The 21,866-nt window shown below is 36.8% G+C and overlaps 1 protein-coding gene across 9 annotated transcripts in view; it reads right to left on the bottom strand.

Moving 5' to 3' along the window:
* The window catches only part of BIRC6 (baculoviral IAP repeat containing 6), a 223,543-nt gene that overhangs the window by 180,589 nt on the left and 21,088 nt on the right, over positions 1–21,866 (bottom strand). For all 9 annotated transcript variants that reach the window (XR_006215936.1, XM_042982203.1, XM_042982202.1 and 6 more), the window contains exons 2-6: positions 16,001–16,182; positions 13,190–13,327; positions 7,523–7,716; positions 4,410–4,521; positions 3,482–3,564 (exon numbers count right to left, since the gene is read on the bottom strand). Coding sequence is in view for 8 of the 9 variants with exons in the window: in XM_042982203.1 (XP_042838137.1) it covers positions 3,482–3,564; positions 4,410–4,521; positions 7,523–7,716; positions 13,190–13,327; positions 16,001–16,182 (709 nt within the window). In the remaining variant the exon portion in view is untranslated. The remainder of the gene's footprint in view (positions 1–3,481; positions 3,565–4,409; positions 4,522–7,522; positions 7,717–13,189; positions 13,328–16,000; positions 16,183–21,866) is intronic.

Below are 21,866 nucleotides of genomic sequence, written 5' to 3' on the forward strand. Positions count from 1 at the left end.
GTTTCTATGAAAAAAAGTCTTTTTTTTTTTTTTTCATTTCCATGGCAAAGAAATAAAAACTATACTTAAAAAATATGCTATTCCTTGGGGTGTACATATTTCTTTATACAAGGTACCTACAACTTACCTATATCCATATGTAAATCCTAGATAATCTGTAATACACAGATGTCTTACATAATTGCTTTTACATGGCATCCCCCAAGCATATATTTCAACTGGATTCCCTCCAGCTAAATCCTAATATATTATTCTCTTTCCTAAGTTTTAACTTTTTAATTAAAATGTTATTTACACAACACATGATTATAAAGCTAAATATCACTCAATTATAATATCCAATCCCAGTAATCTCTTTTCCCACCTCCAAATGACCACTTTTATGAGTTTAAGTGGTATATTTCTAAAATATTTTTTATACATATAATATAGGGTTTTTTCATTTTAAAGAAAAAGTACTATTATATGAATCATTCTACAACAGATCTTTTGATAAAATAACATACCTAAAAGTTACTGAAGGTGATTAATAGAGAGCAAACTATTGATTCCTTTTATTTTTACTTGTTGGATAATAGATTTTATGAGTATACCATATTTTGTTTGGCTATTCCATCCTGACAGGTATTTAAGATGACTCCATGTTTACAACTGCAGCTTCCAACCATTTTTATGCCTCTTTGCATACAAGAGGAATTAGTTCTCTGGGGTAAATAAGTACAAGTAGAATTAACAGATAATAGGGTGTGCTCAATTTATTTTTTAAAAACTTCAATCTCCCTCCAAAGTAGTTCTACTGACTCCCACCATCAAAATGTGAGAGTCCCATTCTCCACTTGTAAGTCTTCCTTCTTTTCCCCCTTACAGATTCAGAAGGTACCTAGGCTCAGCTCCCCAGCTGTGCTCAATCTTACTTCCTCCTGCCCATTTAGAACACTGTCCTCAGGCCATCAAAAATACTATCAATTGCTCAAATTTGAAGAATCCTGAATCCTTCCTTGGACAAAGAAGGGGTAGAATCTTTGATTCTCTGACCAAGCTGAAAATCTGAACCAATTCCCCACAATCAAAATATTTTTGAATAAACTTATATTCTATAAAATCATGACATAATTTTTCAGGTGGGTTAAATAACTGAGGATCAGCCTGAGAAACTAAAAGGACACATTAAAATGGTTTCTAGGGGTGCGTGGGTGGCTCAGTTAAGCATCCAACTCTTGATTTCAACTCAGGTCATGATCTCACAGTTCTTGTGTTCAAGCCCCACGTCAGGTTTTGTGCTAACAGTATGAAGCCTGCTTGGGATTCTCTCTCTGTCTCTGTGTCTCTCTCGGTCTCTCTCTCTCCACCCTCTCCCACTCTTGCAATAAATTAACTAACTAAACAAATAAATAAAATGGTTTCTAAGGGTGACTAGGTGGCTCAGTCGGTTAAGCATCCAACTCTAGATTTTGGTTCAGGTCATGATCTCATGGTTTGTGTGCCCCAGCCCCACCTCGGGTTCTGTCCTAAGAGTGTGGACCTGCTTCAGGTTCTCTCTCCCTCTCTCTCTCCCCCTCCCTCATTCTTGCTCTTGTTCTCAAAATAAATAAACTTTAAAACAAACAAATAAATAAGTAAAATGGTTTTTAGGGGCACCTTGGTGGCTAAGTCGGTTAAGTGTCTGATTCCTGATTTTGGCTCAGGTCTTGATCTCATGGTTAGTGGGTTCAAGCCCTGCATCAGGCTCTGCGCTGACTGTGCAAAGCCTGCTTGGGATTCTTTCTCTCCCCCCCCCTCTCAAAAATGAACATTTTAAAAAATAATAAAATAAAATTGTTTCTATATCTTGGGGTGCCCAGGTGGCTCAGTTAAGCGTCCGACTCTTGATTTTAACTCAGATCACGTCATAAGATCGAGCCCTGTGTTTAGTGCAATCTGCTTAAGATTCTCTCTCCCCTGCCCTCTCTGCCCCTGACCCACTCACATTCTCTCTCTCTCTCTCTCTCAAATTAAAAAAAAAAAAAAAATTGTTTCTATACATATATAAATGGTTTCTAGGGGAAAAGACTGAGTTCCAAATAGAACTTTAACCTAAACTGGAAACTGCATGTGTTTGACTCGCAGTCCACAGATGTTTCATGCAGTATACCCCATTGCAAGCTGGAATCCATGCACACATTCCAATAGACTTTAGCTAGTTCACCCCATTCACATCAGCTGATTAACATTCAGAAACCTCAAACTAATTTTACTACAAAAGAAATGATGTATCTTAAAACCAAATCAAATCTTGGCTCTGTCACTTATTAGCCATATCCCCTTTGACAAATTTTATTTTCTGTATTTACATTGGGATAATTCCTATCTCACTGAGTGACTATAAGGATTAAGTTGGGACTATTCTCCATTCTCTCCTATAAAATGACGATAATAAAATCTACTTCATAGGGCTAATGTGAGAATTAAACAAGTTAAAAATATATAAAGTGCATAGGATGGTATGTGGTAAGTGGCATTATATAAATACTTGTCATTATAATTACTATTTCTATTAATAGGACCTCAGTTATTCATAAAAATTACGTTTTGATACATGCTCTCTAATGTTTAACCAAGTTCTTCCCTTTTTCTTTTTTATGTATTTATTTTGAGAGAGACAGTGCTAGCAGGGGAGGGGCAGAGAGTCCCAAGCAGGCTCCACACTGTCAGGGCAAAGACCGTGGCAGAACTCAAACCCACAAACTGTGAGATCATGACCTGAGCCAAAACTAAGAGTCGGGTGTTTCACCAACTGAGCCACCCAGGTGCCCCAAATATTTAACCAAGTACTAAAGTTTCATCCACTAGAATTCAAATTACCACAGACTCCTTAAAATTACTTCAAAGTTAAAAACGTAAACCGTAGGGTGCCTGGGTGGTTCAGTCAGTTAAAGCGTCCGACTTTGCTCAGGTCATGATCTCATGGTTGGTGAGCCTGAGCCCCACATCAGGCTCTCTGCTGTCAGAATAGGGCCCACTTCAGATCCTCTGTCCCCCTCTCTCTCTGGCCCTTCCCCACTCAAGCGTGCTCGCTCTCTCTCTCTCTCTCTCTCTCTCAAAAATAAATAAACATTAAAAAAAAAAAAACTTTAAAAAAATGTAAATCATAAGGCCATCCTCTATGGATTCCCTACTGATAGGCTGCCCTCAACAGACCAAGATTAAACTGCTAACGTTTATCATGCTGTATCAGCTTACTTTGTCAAAGCCTTCTGGTTTCAGAGCCTAATTCTATTTCTTTGGCACTTCTCCCATGTAGATTTTAGGAAGTCAAAGACCTTAGCTACTATACGCCAACTGATGTGACAGAGCATAACACTCTCATTCTCTTAGGACTAAGGCAAAAATACAGATGGCAAAAAGGCAAAAATATTACTCTATCTAGATGAAATAAGGAAAGTTTAAAAGCCTACTTATAGGACTAACTTAGCCTATCACATCCAGAAAAATCAAAACTCACCAAGGTTCATCAGTAGGTTCCCAACAAACGAGACATACGCTACAAGTAAAACACATGGCTCTATCATCTCCAGATGAGGCAGGCTGCAAGTTTATAAAGAAGACAAAAAGCTTAATATTAAAATAACCTTTTAATGAAAACACTTCTTAAAAAGTTGATAATTTTAGGTAAAATACCATACTAAGGAAAAGACAATCTATACACTGGTCCCAAAAATACAGTGAGTGCCCTAATGCTTAAATATTTGCTTTATTTGAAAAATCGTGTTTCATCAAAAAATGAGCACTAAATCAAACATGGAGGCACACACATACTCAATCTCTGATCTAGCATCTTCTAATTATATTATTAAAGTATTTGAAATACAGTTAAATATATAAGGAAATAGAGTCTAATGGATTTTATTATTAAAAACAATATCATACAACAACACAAGAAAGCCAAGTAAAAAAGGAAAGCTAACTAGTGAACCTAATTTGTGTCATATTCTTCAAGACACATGAGACAAAATGCCATATATATAAAATGTATCAAAATCTGAACATATACGTCTGAAAACAAACATTAATATTTTTGAGCACTTACTCTACTTAGCACCTACTATGACCACAGATGTAGTAAATTTACTATATAGTTAAAAAATATATATATCTGGTTTCTGAAAGAAAATAGTTATGAAGCATTAACTCAGCTGTTAGTTACTTGTAACAAATATTTTTTCCTTTTTGTACACAATACAGGATATAGGAGATAGCCAGTCAGTATTATGATCAAATGTCCAAGAATAAAACAACTCACACAAATGCAAAAACAAAAGCACACAGCAAGGTTGCATAAAGTAAGTTTTTGAAAGAGTATTAAAATGTTGATGATTTTACTGAAGACTACAAAAGCATACTGAAAAACATGTTTTCTGAGTCTTTTTCACCTGATGATAAAATCCAGCTTGAGCCATGGGATCTGGTTGTGCCCATCTATAGCCTACATGAGGCCATGAGGTAAATGTCTCCCGTCTGTTAGCTTCACTATACATCAATGATCTAAAAGTAAACATACTTTATGTAATCGAAGGTAGGCATCAAATTATAGTGACGCTCCTATTTAACAATGAAGAAAAATTTTACTAAATTATCAACAAAAACTGGGAATGGACTAATGACCAAGTTCCAATCTGTATTTTAAACTAAAAATGATTACTTTTAGCAATTTCCCTTAAACAGTGTAGGCAAAAAGAAAAGATTGACGGCTACAAGTGATAATTCCAGAGATAGATTAAATTAACGAATGTTGCAGAATTACCAAGCAGAGAACAGAAAATCTAGAAACGTAAAGATAGAGAACCATATGCTTTCATCATGTGCCAAGTTTTACATAAATGGATAAAACCACAACCAAAGGAACAGTGGTTTTATCTCAACCTTGTTGAAAAAGTATTTTCTGGTTTAAAAAAAATTTAAGTAGAAAGCAGTTTTCCTTCTGTTCTTTCTCCAGAGAAATCCTTTTCCAGGAAAGCTATACCCTTCAGGGAATTATCAAAAAAGGAAATCTTTGGGGCGCCTGGGTGGCGCAGTCGGTTAAGCGTCCGACTTCAGCCAGGTCACGATCTCGCGGTCCGTGAGTTCGAGCCCCGCGTCAGGCTCTGGGCTGATGGCTCGGAGCCTGGAGCCTGTTTCCGATTCTGTGTCTCCCTCTCTCTCTGACCCTCCCCCGTTCATGCTCTGTCTCTCTCTGTCCCAAAATAAATAAAAAACGTTGAAAAAAAAAAAAAAATTAAAAAAAAAAAAAAAAAGGAAATCTTCATATGTTTTCATATTAAAATATATAGCTTGCTGTGACTAAACCTATAACCTAGGCTATGTTTTTAAGTGAGTTTTTTTAATTTACTTTTTAAATTAAGCTCTATGCCCAACGGGGGGCTCAAACTCACAACCCCAAAATCAAGAGTCACATGATCTACCAACCAAGCCAGCCAGGCACCCCAACCTAGACTATTTTTTAAAGAATGATACCCAATTTAGAAAAAGTCTAAATGGCTTCAAGAAAGAAAGAACTGGTAAGCAAAGGTTATTCCCCCAAATACAAAAGTCCAAATGATAAGAGGAAGGGGGAAAAAGAGAGAAAGTGGTATAAAGGTCATCACAGTGAGACCAGAAAAATACTTTTCTCTAAATTCTTCCCTAAATTAGCACATAATTTCTTACAATATTGCCAGGGAGTTTAGATTTAACTCATAGTTGTGTTCTGGTTTAAAAAAAAACAAAACAAAAACAAAACAGGGGTGCCTGGGTGCCTCCGCTGGTTAAATATTTGGCTCTTGAATTCAACTCAGGTCATGATCCCAGATGGGATTGAGCCCCACATTGTGTGTGGAACCTGATTAAGGTTCTCTCTCCCTCTCTCTCTCTCTCTCTCTCTCTCCTCTGCCCCTCTTCACCGCTCGCTAGCTCTCACTCGCTTTAAATTAGAAAAGAAAAGGGAAAAAAACAAAGTTGTTGGGTTAGAAAAGCCTTATCATTCACAGGCTATAAATGTCTTCAGGATTTGTGTCAGACAGAAAACTGTCCACTTACTTATATTACCAAACAAAAGAACAATAGCATCTAACAGACCCTGACTCAAACCTCCAACAGACCTAAGTTCATGAATGTCCTTATGAGGTTCCTAGATGCATTTTTACTGAAAAAAACAGCACAGACTACATCAAAATTAGTATTTTGAGACATTTAAACACCTCCAGAAACACTGAATATCCTATCCACTGAACGCATTTCCTAAAATAAGACATTTACCACAGCTTGCATGATTTCTTTAGAAACCTAGCTACTGTTTGCAAAGAAAATAGCTCTGAAGGGCTGTTTTATAATCTCAAGATAGGCACAGCTCTAGGAAAAGAAATACTTATTCCAGGTACATATTTCCACCCCCCTCTCCAGACATAGTCTAAGGAATATTTTAATGACAGCCATACTACCTATTACCTAAAAGCTATTCAGATTATAAATGATAGTTTCTACATTTTACCCAAAAGACACAGATTGCAATACTGCTACAGAATATAAAAATCTTTCCCAAATGTTAACCAAAAGAAGTTATTTATATAATAGAATCACTCAACAAAAAAATAGGCAACTGATTAAGCAAAAGTCTCAAGTTTACCAACACATAAGCTAATAAATATTGCAAACTAATGTAAGAGCCACACTTAATAGAAGTTAAAGCTAATTTATTCGGTAGTGCCTTTGTTAACATCAGCATGTACTATTTATAAATGTACTTCAGAAAAAAAGCATAGGAAGTTATAATTCACATCCAGTGAAAATGTGAAAATGTAAAATTTTCCCCATACATGGGAAGGCAAAGGTGAACTTATCAAAATTGCTAGATTTAATATTTCCTTATAGCATTTCTAAACTTCAGTACTTTTAGTAAGAACCTGATATATCTTATTTCAAATTTAACATTTAAATGAACATATTACTGACTTTTTAATTAGTATTACACAGAGTAGGACCTCAATGAATCTCTACTGAAGAAAATACTGGCCAAACTAAGATTTTTGTGAACTGCTTAAATCCAGGGAAGGAGGCACAGAAACTGTAATTCAATATCACCCTGATTTTTCAACTCTTCTCATTTTCTAAGTAGGAAACAATATATAGCTCTTCTACATGGATTCTGGCATAGCTTTTCAACTTATAAAAATTTATCTCAAAGGTCACAAAATTTCAACCAGGCAAAATTCTTCTTCTCTACTGAATAATTATATTTTTAAGTGGACTCAAATATTTACTATGTACAGAGCTGGAATTTTCAAAGTACAGTTTTATGGCCTCTTTAAATACCTCCCAGGCACCAAAAGAAATTATTTAATCGCAATTCAAATACTAATTCACTTCAGTATTTTGATACGAGAATCTGAATGGTTTTCAAAATTATTTTGAAATACATTTTCAATCATAATTAAATTTTTGTTATTCTTGGTTAATCAAAACCTAATTGGTTCAATTTCACTGTCACATCTCTTCATAAGCAAGGTTATACCTGTCCACAGAACGGCCTGGCCCCACTCCAAGTTCTGGACGAGCACTAGGTAAGAGGTAAGACAATCTGTCCATCACTGAGGATGCCACAGGTAAGGCAGCAACATTTTGATTTATTTTCTTGAGTTCATTCACAATGGCACTGGCAATGGACTTCAACACATGATGAGGAAGATGAAATGTAACTGTGGCCCACTGAAATAAATTGGGAATGAAAGTAAAGAAAAATGTATTCAACAGTTTAAACCAAAACTATAACTTATACATTACAAAATAAAGAACTACTTATCAGTTTCAGGTCAGTTTACTCTATTAACTCAACATTTAAAGCAGAAACTTGCAATTATAGAAAAAAATGAAACCTCAATTAGAAAAAGTTTAGAACCTGATGGTAGCACATCTTCTTACGTATGCATCAACAATTGAGGATAACGAAAATCATCTGTTGTTTTTCATATTCCTCCAGCACATTTACAATGTTAAGCACAAACTAGGCACTCAAACATCTCCACTCATAAGAACATACTTGTGTATATACTTGTGAATATACTTGTATATATACTTGTATATATAATACTTGTGTGTGCGTGTATATGTGTGTGTGTGTGTGTGTGTGTGTGTGTATATGTATATATATATATATATATATATACTTATATACTTGTACAGTGTATCACTACTTGGCATATGAGGATTTACTTCAGTTTAGCAGACTCTTATGTATTTGTTGTTAGTTAATTCAGCGAAGCAACTAAAAGCACAGACGTTGTAGTTACACAGACTTGGATTCCAAGACCATCTTCATCATCAACTATGTGACCCTGATCAAATTAACTTCATTCTCCTGCTTCTGTGATATGGGGAAAAACAAATACCTACTCACATAATGTTCTTAAGAAAATTCAAGTGAGAATTGGTACAATCTTTAATACAGTAAGCATTCAACAAATATTAACTATAATTATTTAACATAAAAATTATTTTAAAAGTTAGAAAGCGAAGATGTTCAGTATTATCCTTCCAGAGAAGTAAGTCTATAAAACCATTTCATTTTTATATCCTATCTTTGCTCACCTATGGTTTCCACGGTGTCTAGTACATTCTAGGCAGCCTACTAAATTATTACTTATCTAACTAGAAAAACTTGTGGATAGAGACACGACTTATCTTGCTAAAAAGAGAGACAGAAAGAAATTGAAAGCCTCTTACTTTGTTTCTAGAACTAACCCATTCATAGGTCCAGAGCCTCTTGCTTGAATCCCCTTGAGAAAGGATACTACAATATTGCCCCACTTCACTGTAAATCATACTTCAAGCCTTCCCCAAAAGCACCTGTAGACGACATTCACTACAGTCACTGTCCATGAGGAAATAGAAAATATTATGATCTTTCAGGCACTACAAAGCAGTAGCACTGAACTAATTTAAAACATCACTGTGGTCCACTAGTGAAAGTGGGGATTTGTGGTGGTCAAGTGATTAATGGAGTTTTTTCCCAAAGTTGTCTCAGTGAGCTCTGTGGATCCCCGTACCTGTGTTGTAGTTATTTGTCCCATTACCAAATGCATAATAGGAAGAGATATAAAACAGACAACTAGAAAAATTTCCACATTGTTTCTCTGGTCCTCTCTAAAAAGTAGTAAAGGAACAAAGGCCAAGCGGAAGCACCTAGAACTTCCATTCTCTAGAAAGCTACTAAACCAGAACAATACCACATTCTTGAGGAAATCTCTGAGATTAATGCCACTTTAAGAGACCTGATAGATACAGGGGAATTCAAACTATCTCACCTTCATTTAACTTCATTTTCATTTATCTCACCTTCATTAATTGGCCTGTTTGGCCAATGCAAAATGTAAATGGATCGGAAAGAAAAACTGTGGATTATAAACTATCAGGTGACTTCAATTGCAGCTGCTGTTCCAGATGACGTATCTTTACTGGAGAAGTCAACAAATCCCTTGATATCTGGTAGGCAGTTACAGTTTTGTGAAATACTCTTTCTTTATACCAATTTTTAAGGACCATCCAAAAGTAAACTGCTTTTATATGGCAGTAACACCCAAGCTTCAGTCTTACCCTGGGACTGTATCTCATGCTCTTTAGCGTATCTAATCTGCAGAAATCTTGATGAACTTAACATCCTGCAGACCACCACACTGGTCTACTACATCATGCTGTAACACACTATAGCATGACGGTGATTGGTCTGGATGAGGAGAAAGTAGCAAGGAACTTACATGCCTTAGTAAGACACGCAAGCCAGAGAGGATCACTAATACCCAGAAAAACTCAGAGTCCTACAGCTTCTGTGAAGTTTCTGGAGGTACAGTGGACTGAGCATGTCAGGATAGTCCTTCCAAGGTGAAAGACAAGTTGCTTCAACTTACAGAAGCAAATACTGAAAAAGAGGCACAATGCTTGGTAGGCCTAACTGGATTCTGGACCCAATATTCAGTATATGTGAGTGTGCCACTCTATCAATTTTCAAAGAATACATGAGGCACAGAACAAGAAGCTCTGTAGCAGGTCCTGGCTGAATCACGAGATATTCTGCCATCTGTACCAGTGAACACATTCAATGACATGAGAAGTGTGTGTGGCAAGTGAAAATCCTGAAAGGCCTATCTGACAAGCTACACTGGAACAACTACCAGTGCAAACATTAGGGTAAAGCCATGCCCTCTTCTGTAAATAACTGTTCTTTTGAGAACAGTTTCTGGCTTCCCAGTCCTGACAGAAATTAATACCAATCCATGAAATATGTGTCTGTGCGATCAGAGCTGCCCAACACAAACTAGATGTTCTATGTTATATAGATGTTATACACCAAACCATAATACTGGGCACAAAATACAAGTTTCCTTCATTAGGTGATTTATAAATCAGTCTTGAGAAAGTCCAAAAGGCCAGTTTTGGACAAGGTGAATAAAGCAAGTAACTCAGACTTCTTCAGTACCTACTCTTGTTATAATCCCGCCTTCTCATTCAGCATTGATGGCTTCACAGAGAACTACATAGAAGGTAAACGTGGAAGAAAAACTTTGGCTCTGATTTACAGATGGTTCTGCACATCTGTACCACCCTAAAGTGATAGCTACAACATCACAACCTCAATCAGGATAGTAGTGAAGGTAAATCTTCTCAGTGGGCAGGACTTCAACCAGTATATTGGCTGTTCTCTTCGTCTGGATTGAGTACTGCCCATAAGTAAAGATCCTCACTGATTAATGGACAGTAGCTAATGTTTTGGCTGGATGGTCAGGCATTTGGAAACATCAGGATTGTAGCCAAGGGTAAAGGTCTATGTACAGACCTCTCAAAATAAACATAGAATGTGAAAATATTTATGAAATACACAAATGCTCATCAAAAAAACATCTACTCCTGAGGAAACTGACAAATTATACACATTGTATTAGTGTCACTATACGGTTGAGACCTAAACATAACTAAATTTTAGTAGCTACTATCACCTAGGGATACGTAAAATATTTTTGGAACTTTGTGTCTCTCATTTCTGGGGACAAGGAGAGGGAATCTTCATTTATAAAAAGTAAAAGCATCGTATTCTTGTTGTATCAGTATTAAAGGTTCAGGTATGTACAGAAAGTGTGTATGGAGATGGTGAACAGTCAAAGGGTACGCTGTGCCAATTATCAAACTATGATCTCTCAGCTCCAAATGGACCCTTTATTTCTCTTCCCTATCATGCTAGGGCTAGGACTCTGCAAACTGCATTTCTTCTTTGCCAGCCGGTTTCCTGTCTGTCAGGTTCTGACACAAGGAACACAGGATGGAAACTCGAAAGCACGATGGGGGGGGGGGGGGGGGCGGGGGGCGGACGACTTCCCCTTGCTATTCCTTGTCACTACTGTCAACGCTGTTTCAGCACAGGACCTGGTGGCAGCAGTTGATTCTTACAGTCTCCAGCATTTTGTTTTGTTTATTCAGCATTCCCAGAACCAGTCTCACAGAGCTCCTCAGAAGCAGTAACACCAGCCAAGCTGCACCTCTCTTCAGAGATCTGTGTCTCAGCTCCACAAACTCCAATCCCCAAACTCCTGAGGTACCAGCTGGGCAGCAGCTCCTCCTGAGAAGTCTGAGTCCCAGACCCATAGGGCCTATTCTCTAAGCCTGTATGTGCTGACAACCCTCATTTCTTGTTCCTCCAGACCAAGGTGAGAGCTGCTTCCCGTAGTTACTATCTGTGTGTTTACTCACGGTTTCCATTTCACTTTTTCAATTTCCAAACACAGGTTAAAATCAATTCTTTATGATAGATTCTCTCTGTTGAAATGCATAGTATGGTTTCTATTTTACTAAATGTCTCATCAATGGAATAAAAGTTAATGTATCATTGTAAATCTATATTAAAAACTCAGTATCAGGAAGGATACAGCTGATCTGACGATTAATATCAAAGATACTCAAGATACATTCTTAAATTTAAAAAGCAAGATACAGGGGCGCCTGGGTGGCTCAGTCGGTTAAGCGTCCGACTTCAATTCAGGTCACAATCTCACAGTCCGTGAGTTCGAGCCCCGCGTCGGGCTCTGGGCTGATGGCTCAGAGCCTGGAGCCTGCTTTGGATTCTGTGTCTCCCTCTCTCTCTGACCCTCCCCCGTTCATGCTCTGCCTCTCTCTGTCTCAAAAATAAATAAACGTTAAAAAAAAATTAAAAAAAAAAAAAAAAAAAGCAAGATACATGCTACAGTCTGAATGTGTGTTTCCCTCAGCAAAATTCATCTGTTGAAATCCTAACCCCCAAAGGTGGTGGATGGTATCAGTACTGGTAAGGCTTTTGGGAGGTACTTAAGTCATGAGACTAGAGCCCTCATTAATGGGATTAATGCCTTTATAAAAGAGGCTCCAGAAGGAGCCCCTGATCTTTCCAGCATGTCAGGACACAATGAGAAGGAGCCAAGTATGAACCAAGAAGAACTTCATCAGAAGGCAACCATGCTGCCACCTTGATCTTGCACTTCCCTGCCTTCAGAACTGTGGGCAATAAATTTCTGTTGTATATATGCTACCCAGCTAGTGGTATTGTTACGCAGCCCCAACAGATGACAGTACATCACGACATTTCTGTATAGTTACAACTGTACTTGAGAAAAAAGGTATTTATAAGCACAAAAATTATTTTTAGGAAAACGGTTTTTACTTTCTACCTTACATTCTTTGGTACAGAAATTTTATATGTATCGCATTTATAACTTAGACAAAAAAGAAAAATCAGTAAAATATACCCAAGGATTTAATTCAATGCATCATCTGGCACAGACATACTAGTCACATCACCCCAAGATTATTTCAACAAAAACCCAAATGGCCCCCATTTTCAAATACATATTCCATTTCTCACTGAAGCTCATCACCTGACAAGGAGCTCTCTTTAAGCCTCTCAACCAACATAGAGCCACCAAGCACAGAAGCTTTAGGAACAAAGTTAAGCAAAACAGTTCCCATAACCTGAAGTTAAACCTCAGTAAAAAGTTTCAACTTGAGGTGACTTATAAACACATTTTTTTCCCTAAAGGAGAGGAAAAATCTAGAACTGGAATATTTTCAAGGGGAGATGGAGAGTATGGGAAAGACAGAGAAAGGCAAAAGTATGGAGGTGTGAAATAATCCCAAACAAGGTAATTTTGTTTTAACCTCTTACCTTAGCAACTTTATGGTTTGCTGCAGTCTCATGGGATGTATTTTTTAAACCATCTTTGAGCTGTGTGATGAACAAATCATAACCCTCCGTACTAGAAATATCTACCTTTTCTAAACATGCTGATAAGAGCTGCTGTGCCTAAATTAAAAAAAAAAAAAAGATGAACACAGAAAATTAAACACAACAAAAAAATGTTACACTCAGATCCTTATTCAAATATTTTAATTCGTAATGATTCTAACAAGTACCATACTGCTTTTACTTTTTTAAACAAACTTAACCATATATTGATCTGAAGGGCTGTTAAAAATTAAATGAGATAAAGCAATGTATTCAGTGTAGTATCACAGAATAAAGCTTCAATACATGGGAGCTATTAATAAACCACAGCAAGATAATAATAATAATAATAAAAAAACTGGACAAACTGACACCATGCTCAAAAATGAAAGGTAGGGGCGCCTGAATGAATGGTTCTGTCAGTTGGGCACCAACTTCAGCTCAGGTCATGATCTCAGTTCGTGAGTTTGAGCCCTGCAACAGGCTCTGTGCTGTTCATGCCAAGCCCACTTCGGATCCTCTGTCTCCCTCTCTCTCTGCCTGCCTCTGTCTGTCTGTCTCTCTCTCTCTCTCTCAAAAATAAACATTTAAAAATAAAATGAAAGATAAAATTTTAAAGAGATAAATGTAAAATCTTTCAATGAGTTTTAAATACTCAAAGTAAGCAAAACCATAACAGGGGCATTCACTAAGTCATCAGGTAATATAAAAGAGCCCTCTGTATTGTTACCCACATATTCAAAATGAACTATCTTAACAGAAATGCGTGGTCAACATATGGAAAAGAATACATCCACACTGATCTAACCAAACCTAGGACCCCATACTTCAGTGAAGACAGTGACAAACTAATGTGGTACAGTAAAGGATGCCTGGGATGGTGGAAGGTCTACAAACAATATTATGTGAACAACACAGTTGTAATTATTTAGGTAAATAGAGAGAAATCAGCAAGTGGATGTTAAAGGTCAACAAGGGGAAGAAGGTGGTAAAAGTCAGGTAAATACCTAATATTTCAGTCAGTAGAGAATGAAAAATACTGACTTGAGGATCTATTTCATTATAAACATTCCAATATTTTATTGTAATTCTATAGTTCTTTTTAAAACCTGAACAGTTTGATACCATCTTTCATTGTATTATATCCTTTATTAAGATATCAGCCTTAAGTCATCATCTAGTATAAATTCCTCAAATTAAGATGAAAAAATGTTCAATACAACTAAAACTAATTCTCTGTCCAAAAACTGTATTTATTTATTTTTTAAGTTTGGCACACACAGAGAGAGAGAGAGAGAGAGACCAAGTGGGGAAGAGGCAGAGAGAGAGAGAGAGACAATCCCAAGCAGGCTCCACACTTTCAACGCAGAGCCCCATGTAGGACTCAAACTCACAAACGGTGAGATCATGAGCCAAGGTGAAACCAGGTTGGATGCTTATCCAACTGAGCCACAGTTGGCTTATCCAAGTGCCCCATCTGTCCAAAAATTTTAGACAAGACCCCAGATCCAGATATTCTGATGACAAAAAGAGGACTACTCTCTTTTTAGAATTCAGACTTCCAGCAACATTCTTTCAATATTAACATATAACTGATAACTGTGATATAACACTAAATATGAAATCTAAGTTGATATATATATGTATCGGTATCTTTTTTTAATAGCCTTCCAAAAAGAGAATAAAAACATTTATACTGCACTTTATTTTTACACACTGATACTTTTCATGTCCTAAAAATGGAAAATATGCTATTTTTATAAACTCGTTTTATCAACTAATCATATCAATCCACCAAATGCAAAACACTTCATAATTAACAAATTGGTATGAAGACAAAAATGGTACCTGACTTTATTACGGAACACAGCATTATAATCTTTTATATTCTACTTAAGATGATTTAATCCAGTAACTTTGAAAAATGTACTTTTAAATTACATGAACATCAATGCACACACAAAATAATTTAAATTAAGGTGGACTTACAAATTAAGTAATGAATATGTAACACTACAGAAAAATACATAGAGGTAAAATTTTAAACTGGGATTGTTAAGAGACATGATACATAGCAAAGATAACTCCTTTCTTTTATATTTTTAAAAAAATAAAGAACTACCTCTTCTTTCTCAGTCTTCTCAGCTTGATGTGACCATGTGACTAAATTCTGGCCAAGGAGATGAGCATGAAAAGGATGTATATGAGAGAGGTTATGAAAGAGATCAAGAAGGAATGAAGGAGAGAGGGAAAATGGAAGGGAAGGAGGGGAGAAAAAGTAGAAACAAAGGGAGAGAAGGAGGGAGGGGTCACACCCCTTCCCTGAGTGCTCCCCTGGCCTTTTGCCCTTCCTTTCGCTATGACTGGGAAATACTAATGAGACTGGGAGCAGCTGTCTTGGACTCAGGAGATGGAAGCTAACTGTTGAGGGAAGTAAAGTTACCCCTACCCTTAGCCCTGCACTGTTACTGAAAAAAAAAAAAAAAAAAAGATATTGCTTAAGTCACTGTATTTTGGGATCTCTATCACAATTTAACCTGTACGGTTTACACTTAAATACTTCAATAAACGTCAATTAATTACACAGAGGAATTAAACAAACTTGTGATCTAGAAGTCAATTCTTTATTCTATATGTACAAGAAGGGGTACATATATAATGTTGTCAAAGGACAACCTAATTCCATTTAACAAGTAACAGGTCTGAAATTATATTAAGTAGAAAAGTACACTGATACTTATTTCAACTTACCTCTGTAACAGGTAATTCAAGCTGAACCACATCATCCTGCTTTGAAACTGGAGTTTGCAGAGCAGTGTCTAACAACAAGATTCCATTAAGGTCCTTCCTACACCCTACTGCATAATCATCCACAAATATAACTTTATCCACCGCAGATATATACTGACATTTCACCTGTCCACCTGGTTTAGCTGTCAAAAGAACAAAAATTCAACACTTAGGTTTAAAGGCCAATAGTCCATTAAAAATACATGTTTAAATGGAAGCTAAATACAGTATTTAATCCTGGAATGGAAAAAGATTGCTCTAAAGGACATTATTAGAACAACTGATAAACTTGCAATATGTACTATAGCTTAGATAAAAGTATCAATATGAAATTATCAGAACTTGACAACTATGGAGAATATAATTGTTCTTAGAAATAAACAGGGGCTCCTGGCTGGCTCAGTTGGAAGAGCAGGAGACTCATGATCTCAGGGTCATGAGTTCAAGCCCCACGCTGGGTACAGAGATTAATTAAGTAAATAAAACTTAAAAAAAAAAAAAAAAAGAAAACAAATAAACCTAGAAATAGTAAAGGGTAAAGGGGCATGATATATGCAACGTATTCTCAACAGAGCAAAAGTATGTATATATGTGCGGAAATGACAAGCAAATGTGGTGAAGTATTTAAAATTAAAATTGGTAGAACAGGGTGAAATGTACAGGGAAGTTCTTTGTACTATACTATTTCATAAAGTGTTCAGAACAAAATTTTTAAAAATTCAGTATTTGTCATTTTGTGCAAAATTCAATAAGCATAAAGTCACCATGGACAGTTTCTAGGTAATTACCACAAAAGTTTTTGAGGTCTTTTATAGATGAGATAAAATTATGGAAAACTATAACCCAGGTTAACAGAACTAGTAAAGCCTCTAGTTCAATCCTCACCGAGAACACACCATCAACTACCGTTGAAGATCGATGTTTTCTGAAGTTTCTGCTGAATCAGTATCAGAAGGGTATTTTAATGGAGAAAGTCAGTAAATAAATGAACCATAAAATTTCTCAGAATAAGTTACAGTGGAATTTCAAGAAGACTTACAAAAGACAGGACAGATGGGCACGAAGCTTTGAATATAATACCAAATAAATTTTTTTGAAGATAACATCAGTTTCTACACTTAAATTCATAGACTTATTAGATTAATATTAAGTGTTTCTGCTACAAATAGAGTTTCTGTAAAAAAGACTTTGAAGAATGATCAATTGTGAAATTTTTATTCCAAGAGAGAAGATATTTCCCTGTGGGCAAGTAATCCTGCCAGTATATCTCATCCTAAACTCCCACCACAACTCTACAGAACATCCCAGAAACTAGCACTGCTACTGCCTAATGATACAAAAGCAGAAAAATGGAAATAAATCAGGGTCCTAGTCCTCAATCTCCAGAACAACTATAAAGCATGTCATGATCAATGAATATTGGGTTGACATTCTTAATCCCAGATTGTTATAGCTCTTTTGGACTCTAACAGACAGCTTGGAGGCATTACAAAACTGATTAGGAACTAACTCATTACCTACATAAAACAAGACAAAAATTTCTATAGTTCAGTCTCAGAAACAGAGGTTTGAAATACATGTTAGCATACAGGATAATCTCTGTAATACAATAAAACAGGAATATGTACCTAGCGATTCTGGTATCTAGGTAAAATGGAAAGAAACACAAATTATAGAAACTCAGAGTAAAATTGGGTAAGAACTTGCAAAGATCATTTCAAATCTCCAAAACTCATTAATAATATTTTTTATAAATAAATAAATAATAAATAATGCTTATTTATTTTTGAGAGACAGAGAGAGAGAGAGAGAGAGAGAGAGAGAGAGAGAGAGAGAGCGAGCGAGCAGGGGAGATGCAGAAAGAGACAGGGAGACACAGAATCCGAAACAGGCTCCAGGCTCTGAGCTGTCAGCACAAAGCCCGACGCAGGGCTTGAACCCACAAACCACGAGATCATGACCTGAGCCGAAGTCAATGCTTAACCAACTGAGCCACCCAGGCATCCTAACCATATTTTTTAAAACTATTCTTTTTTTTAAAGCAATTTTAGGTTTCTAGCAAAGGAAGGTACTTACATTTCCCATATGTGCCCTGCCCCCACACATAACTATAAAATTTTGTAAAACAAACTGCAAATTCTGCTTTACTGTTTTAGAGATGTGCACTTAAGTGACAATTCATAAAAATTATAATTTTGTTAAAATTTCTCCAGAGAGGTATAAAATGTGAGTAAGACTCTATACCAGAGTTTCCAAATGGGCTTCCACACAACCCTAGAGAATACGATAGAATGTCACTGGAGATTCCTCACCAGATCTTGGCTAAAAAAAAGTCAGCACTGTTTTTTGAACTTCTTATATTATCCAATACTAGCACTCAGTCATGCACAGTTACTAAGCAGTCTTGTTGACAATTTCTTCAGGCCAGTATAGCAGCATGGAACAGGACTATGTTCATTCAGATGAGTTCGTTGCCAGTTTCTGACCTTAGCTAGGGAAAGCCATACGTAAGCAGTGAAGGCTCTATTGCACAGAGGGAAGAAAGTAGAGGGTATTATCAGCCATACTCCACTGAAGGATCTCCTAGCTTATAGACCTCATCTTAATTACATCTGTAAAGGTCCTATTTCCAAATATAATCACAGTCTAAGGATTCACGTAGACATGAATTTTGAGGGAAGATTACTGAACCCACTAAAGACCCTTTCTCTCAATCTTTTACTCAACCTGAAGACTTTACTTTTGAGAGGAAGAGCTTTGTTAATGTAGTCTGACAGCATGCTCAAGATGAGATTTACTGATCTCCCCCTAGAAAAGTCTTAGATGGGGTGCACCGGTGGTCAGTCAGTAGAGCATGCAACTCTTGATCTTGGGGTTGTGAGCTCAAGTCCCACATCGAGCTGGCTGCCATCAGCATGGAGCCTGCTTCAGATCTCCTGTCCCCCTCTCTCTGCCCCTCCCTGACTTGTGTTCTCTCAAAAATAAACATTTAAAAAAATTTTTAAATAAAATCTTTTATTTACTTTTCTAAATTTCTAATGTTTATTTATTTTTGAAGGAGATAGAGCAGGGGAGGAAAGGGGCAGAAAGAGAGGGAGACACAGAATCTGAAACAGGCTCCAAGCTCTGAGCTGTCAGCAGAGTGCGAAACGGGGCTCGAACTCACGAACGGTGAGATCATGACCTGAGCCAAAGTCGGACACTTAACCGACTGAGCCACCCAGGTGCCCCCCAAAAAATAAAATCTTTTTTTTTTAAAAAGTCCTAGATTCCTGTGAAAGAAAAATATCTTGCAATGGACAAAAGAATACTTTGTGGAACTTTTCAACTTCTTACATGTTTGAACAAGTCTTTTATTGAGCAAGCAACAAGACAAAGGACAGAAATTCTCTAGTTTCAGTTAAAAATGAAATCCATGTAAATTTAAGTCTGACCCAAAACTGAGCATTTGCACAACAACAACAAAAATGAGGACAGGTTTCACAAGGTAAATTCAACATTTATTTTTGGTTATAACAATTTTAAGCACAGGAAGGTCCATAAAAGAGATGAAGAAACCAAGAAACCTATACCTGAGCTTGATTGTGTCATTCAGTGAGAAAACATGTTTTCAAAGTCCTGTCGAGTATCCTGTCTTGAGTTATACTTTTATTCATGTTGCTCCAGTTAATGATTTTACCAGCACTACTATTCAACACTCAATATATTTTGTTACCAATAACACTGATAAACTTACAACAATTTGTAAATTGTATCTCCCAAGACTACCTTTAAAAAAATCCCAGGGCACCTGGGTGGCTCAGTGGGTTAAACATCTAACATCAGCTCAGGTCATGATCCCACGGTTCATAAGTTCGAGCCCCATATCGGGCTCTCTGCTGCTAAACGTGGAACCCACTTGGGATCTCTCTCTCTCTCTCTCTCTCTCTCTCTCTCTCTCAAGATAAATAAACATTTAAAAAAAAAAAAACCTTAAATCCCATTTTGGCATAAACCATTTATTTCATTTACCCTATGAGTTTAAAATATGTGAAAATAAATTACTCAAATAAATTACTCAAATTGCTTAACTAATGGTTGTTATGTTTTCAAAAAAATTGGCTAGAAAGTCATTGTTGGTTTTTATTTATTTTTTATTTGAGAGAGAAACAGCAGGGAAGAGGGGCAGAGGGAGAGAGAGAGAATCTTAAGCAAGGTACACACTCAACACAGAGCCCAACACTGGGCTCAATCTCAGAATGCTGGGATCATGACCTGGGCCAAAATCAAAAGTTGGATGCTCAAGTGACTGAGCCACATAGGCAACCCCATTTCTGGTTTTTAAAAAGAAGGAAAAAACACTGACACATACCCCATACCACATACTGCATCTTTTTAGAATTCTGTATAGAAGCTACTTGTAAAATGACTTTTAAGCCTAAGTTAAAAAAAAAATTCAAGTAGGAAATTTTAATACAGGAAAAACTCAAATTCCTCCATCTACACCAGAGATCAGTAAACTTCTTGTGAAAAGGGTCAGATTAGTAAATATTTCAGGGTTCACAAGACATAGGGTCTCTCTCACAATTACTCACCTCTGCCCCTTAGTGCAAAAGCAGCCATAGCCAACATGTAAATAAATGGGTGTAGATGTGTTCCAGTAACACTTTATTTACAAAATTAGGAGACAGCCCAAGAGCTATAAGGGTTTGCAGACCTCTAAAATTGACTCCAATGCCTTGCATTAGTGCAGATATTCTTTTCGGGCAGGGGAAACTTCACAAAAAAACAAGTTAAAATTCACAAACACAATAAACTGCTGAAAACTAACAAAGAAAAATCTTGAAAGCAACCAGAGAAAAAGGACACATTATTTGCATGGAAGTAATATATTTACCATTAAAAACCACAGGGTTCATTAGGAAGTGGACCATTTTTTAAGTACTAGGGGAAAAAAAATTCCATATCAACAAAAATATCCACCAAGAATAAAGGTTAAAAAAAAAAAAAAAGAAGAAGAAGAAAGGTGAAATGCATTCTTCAATGAAGGAATACTAAAGAGAAATTTTGCCAGCAAAGCTACTCAAAAAGAACTGTAAAAGAAGTTAATCAAATAAAAGAAAAATCATTTCAGAAGAAAACTTAAGAGTATCAGAAATGAGGGAATACCAACAGAAATGGTTAACTATCAGGACACCAAGGTGGCTCAGTTAGTGAAGCATCTGACTCACGATTTTGGCTCAGGTCATGATCTCACAATTCATGAGATCAAGCCCCATGTTAGGCTCTGTGCTCATAGCACAGAGATACTATCTCTCCCTCTCTCTCTGCCCCTCCTCCACTTACGCCAGGTCTCTCTCTCTCTCTCTCTCTCTCTCTCAAAATACACTTAAGAGAAAAAAAGAAATGGTAAGTATCTGGGTATATATAACCAGTGGTTTTTTGTCTCAGTTCTTTAAAATATTTTTTAAATATTTTTAACGTTTATTTATTTTTGAGAGACACACACAAAGAGTGCAAGCAGGGGAGGAGCAGAGACAGAAGACACAGAATCCGAAGCAGGATCCAGGCTCCGAGCTGTCAGCACAGAGCATGATACAGCGCTCAAACCCACAAACCATGAGATCATGACCTGAGCTGAAGTCAGACGATTAACCAACTGAGCCACCCAGGGGTCCCTAAAATATTTTTGACAATTGGAGCACACCTAGGTGGCTCAGTCAGTTGAGTGTCCAACTTCAGCTCAGGTCATGTTCTCACAGTTAGTGGGTTCGAGCCCCATATCGGGCTCCATGCTGACAGCTCAGAGCCTGGAGCCTACTTCGGATTCTGTGTCTCCCTCTCTCTC

Source organism: Panthera tigris, chromosome A3, assembly GCF_018350195.1.
Source record: "Panthera tigris isolate Pti1 chromosome A3, P.tigris_Pti1_mat1.1, whole genome shotgun sequence".
NCBI classification, from domain to species: Eukaryota; Metazoa; Chordata; class Mammalia; order Carnivora; family Felidae; genus Panthera; species Panthera tigris.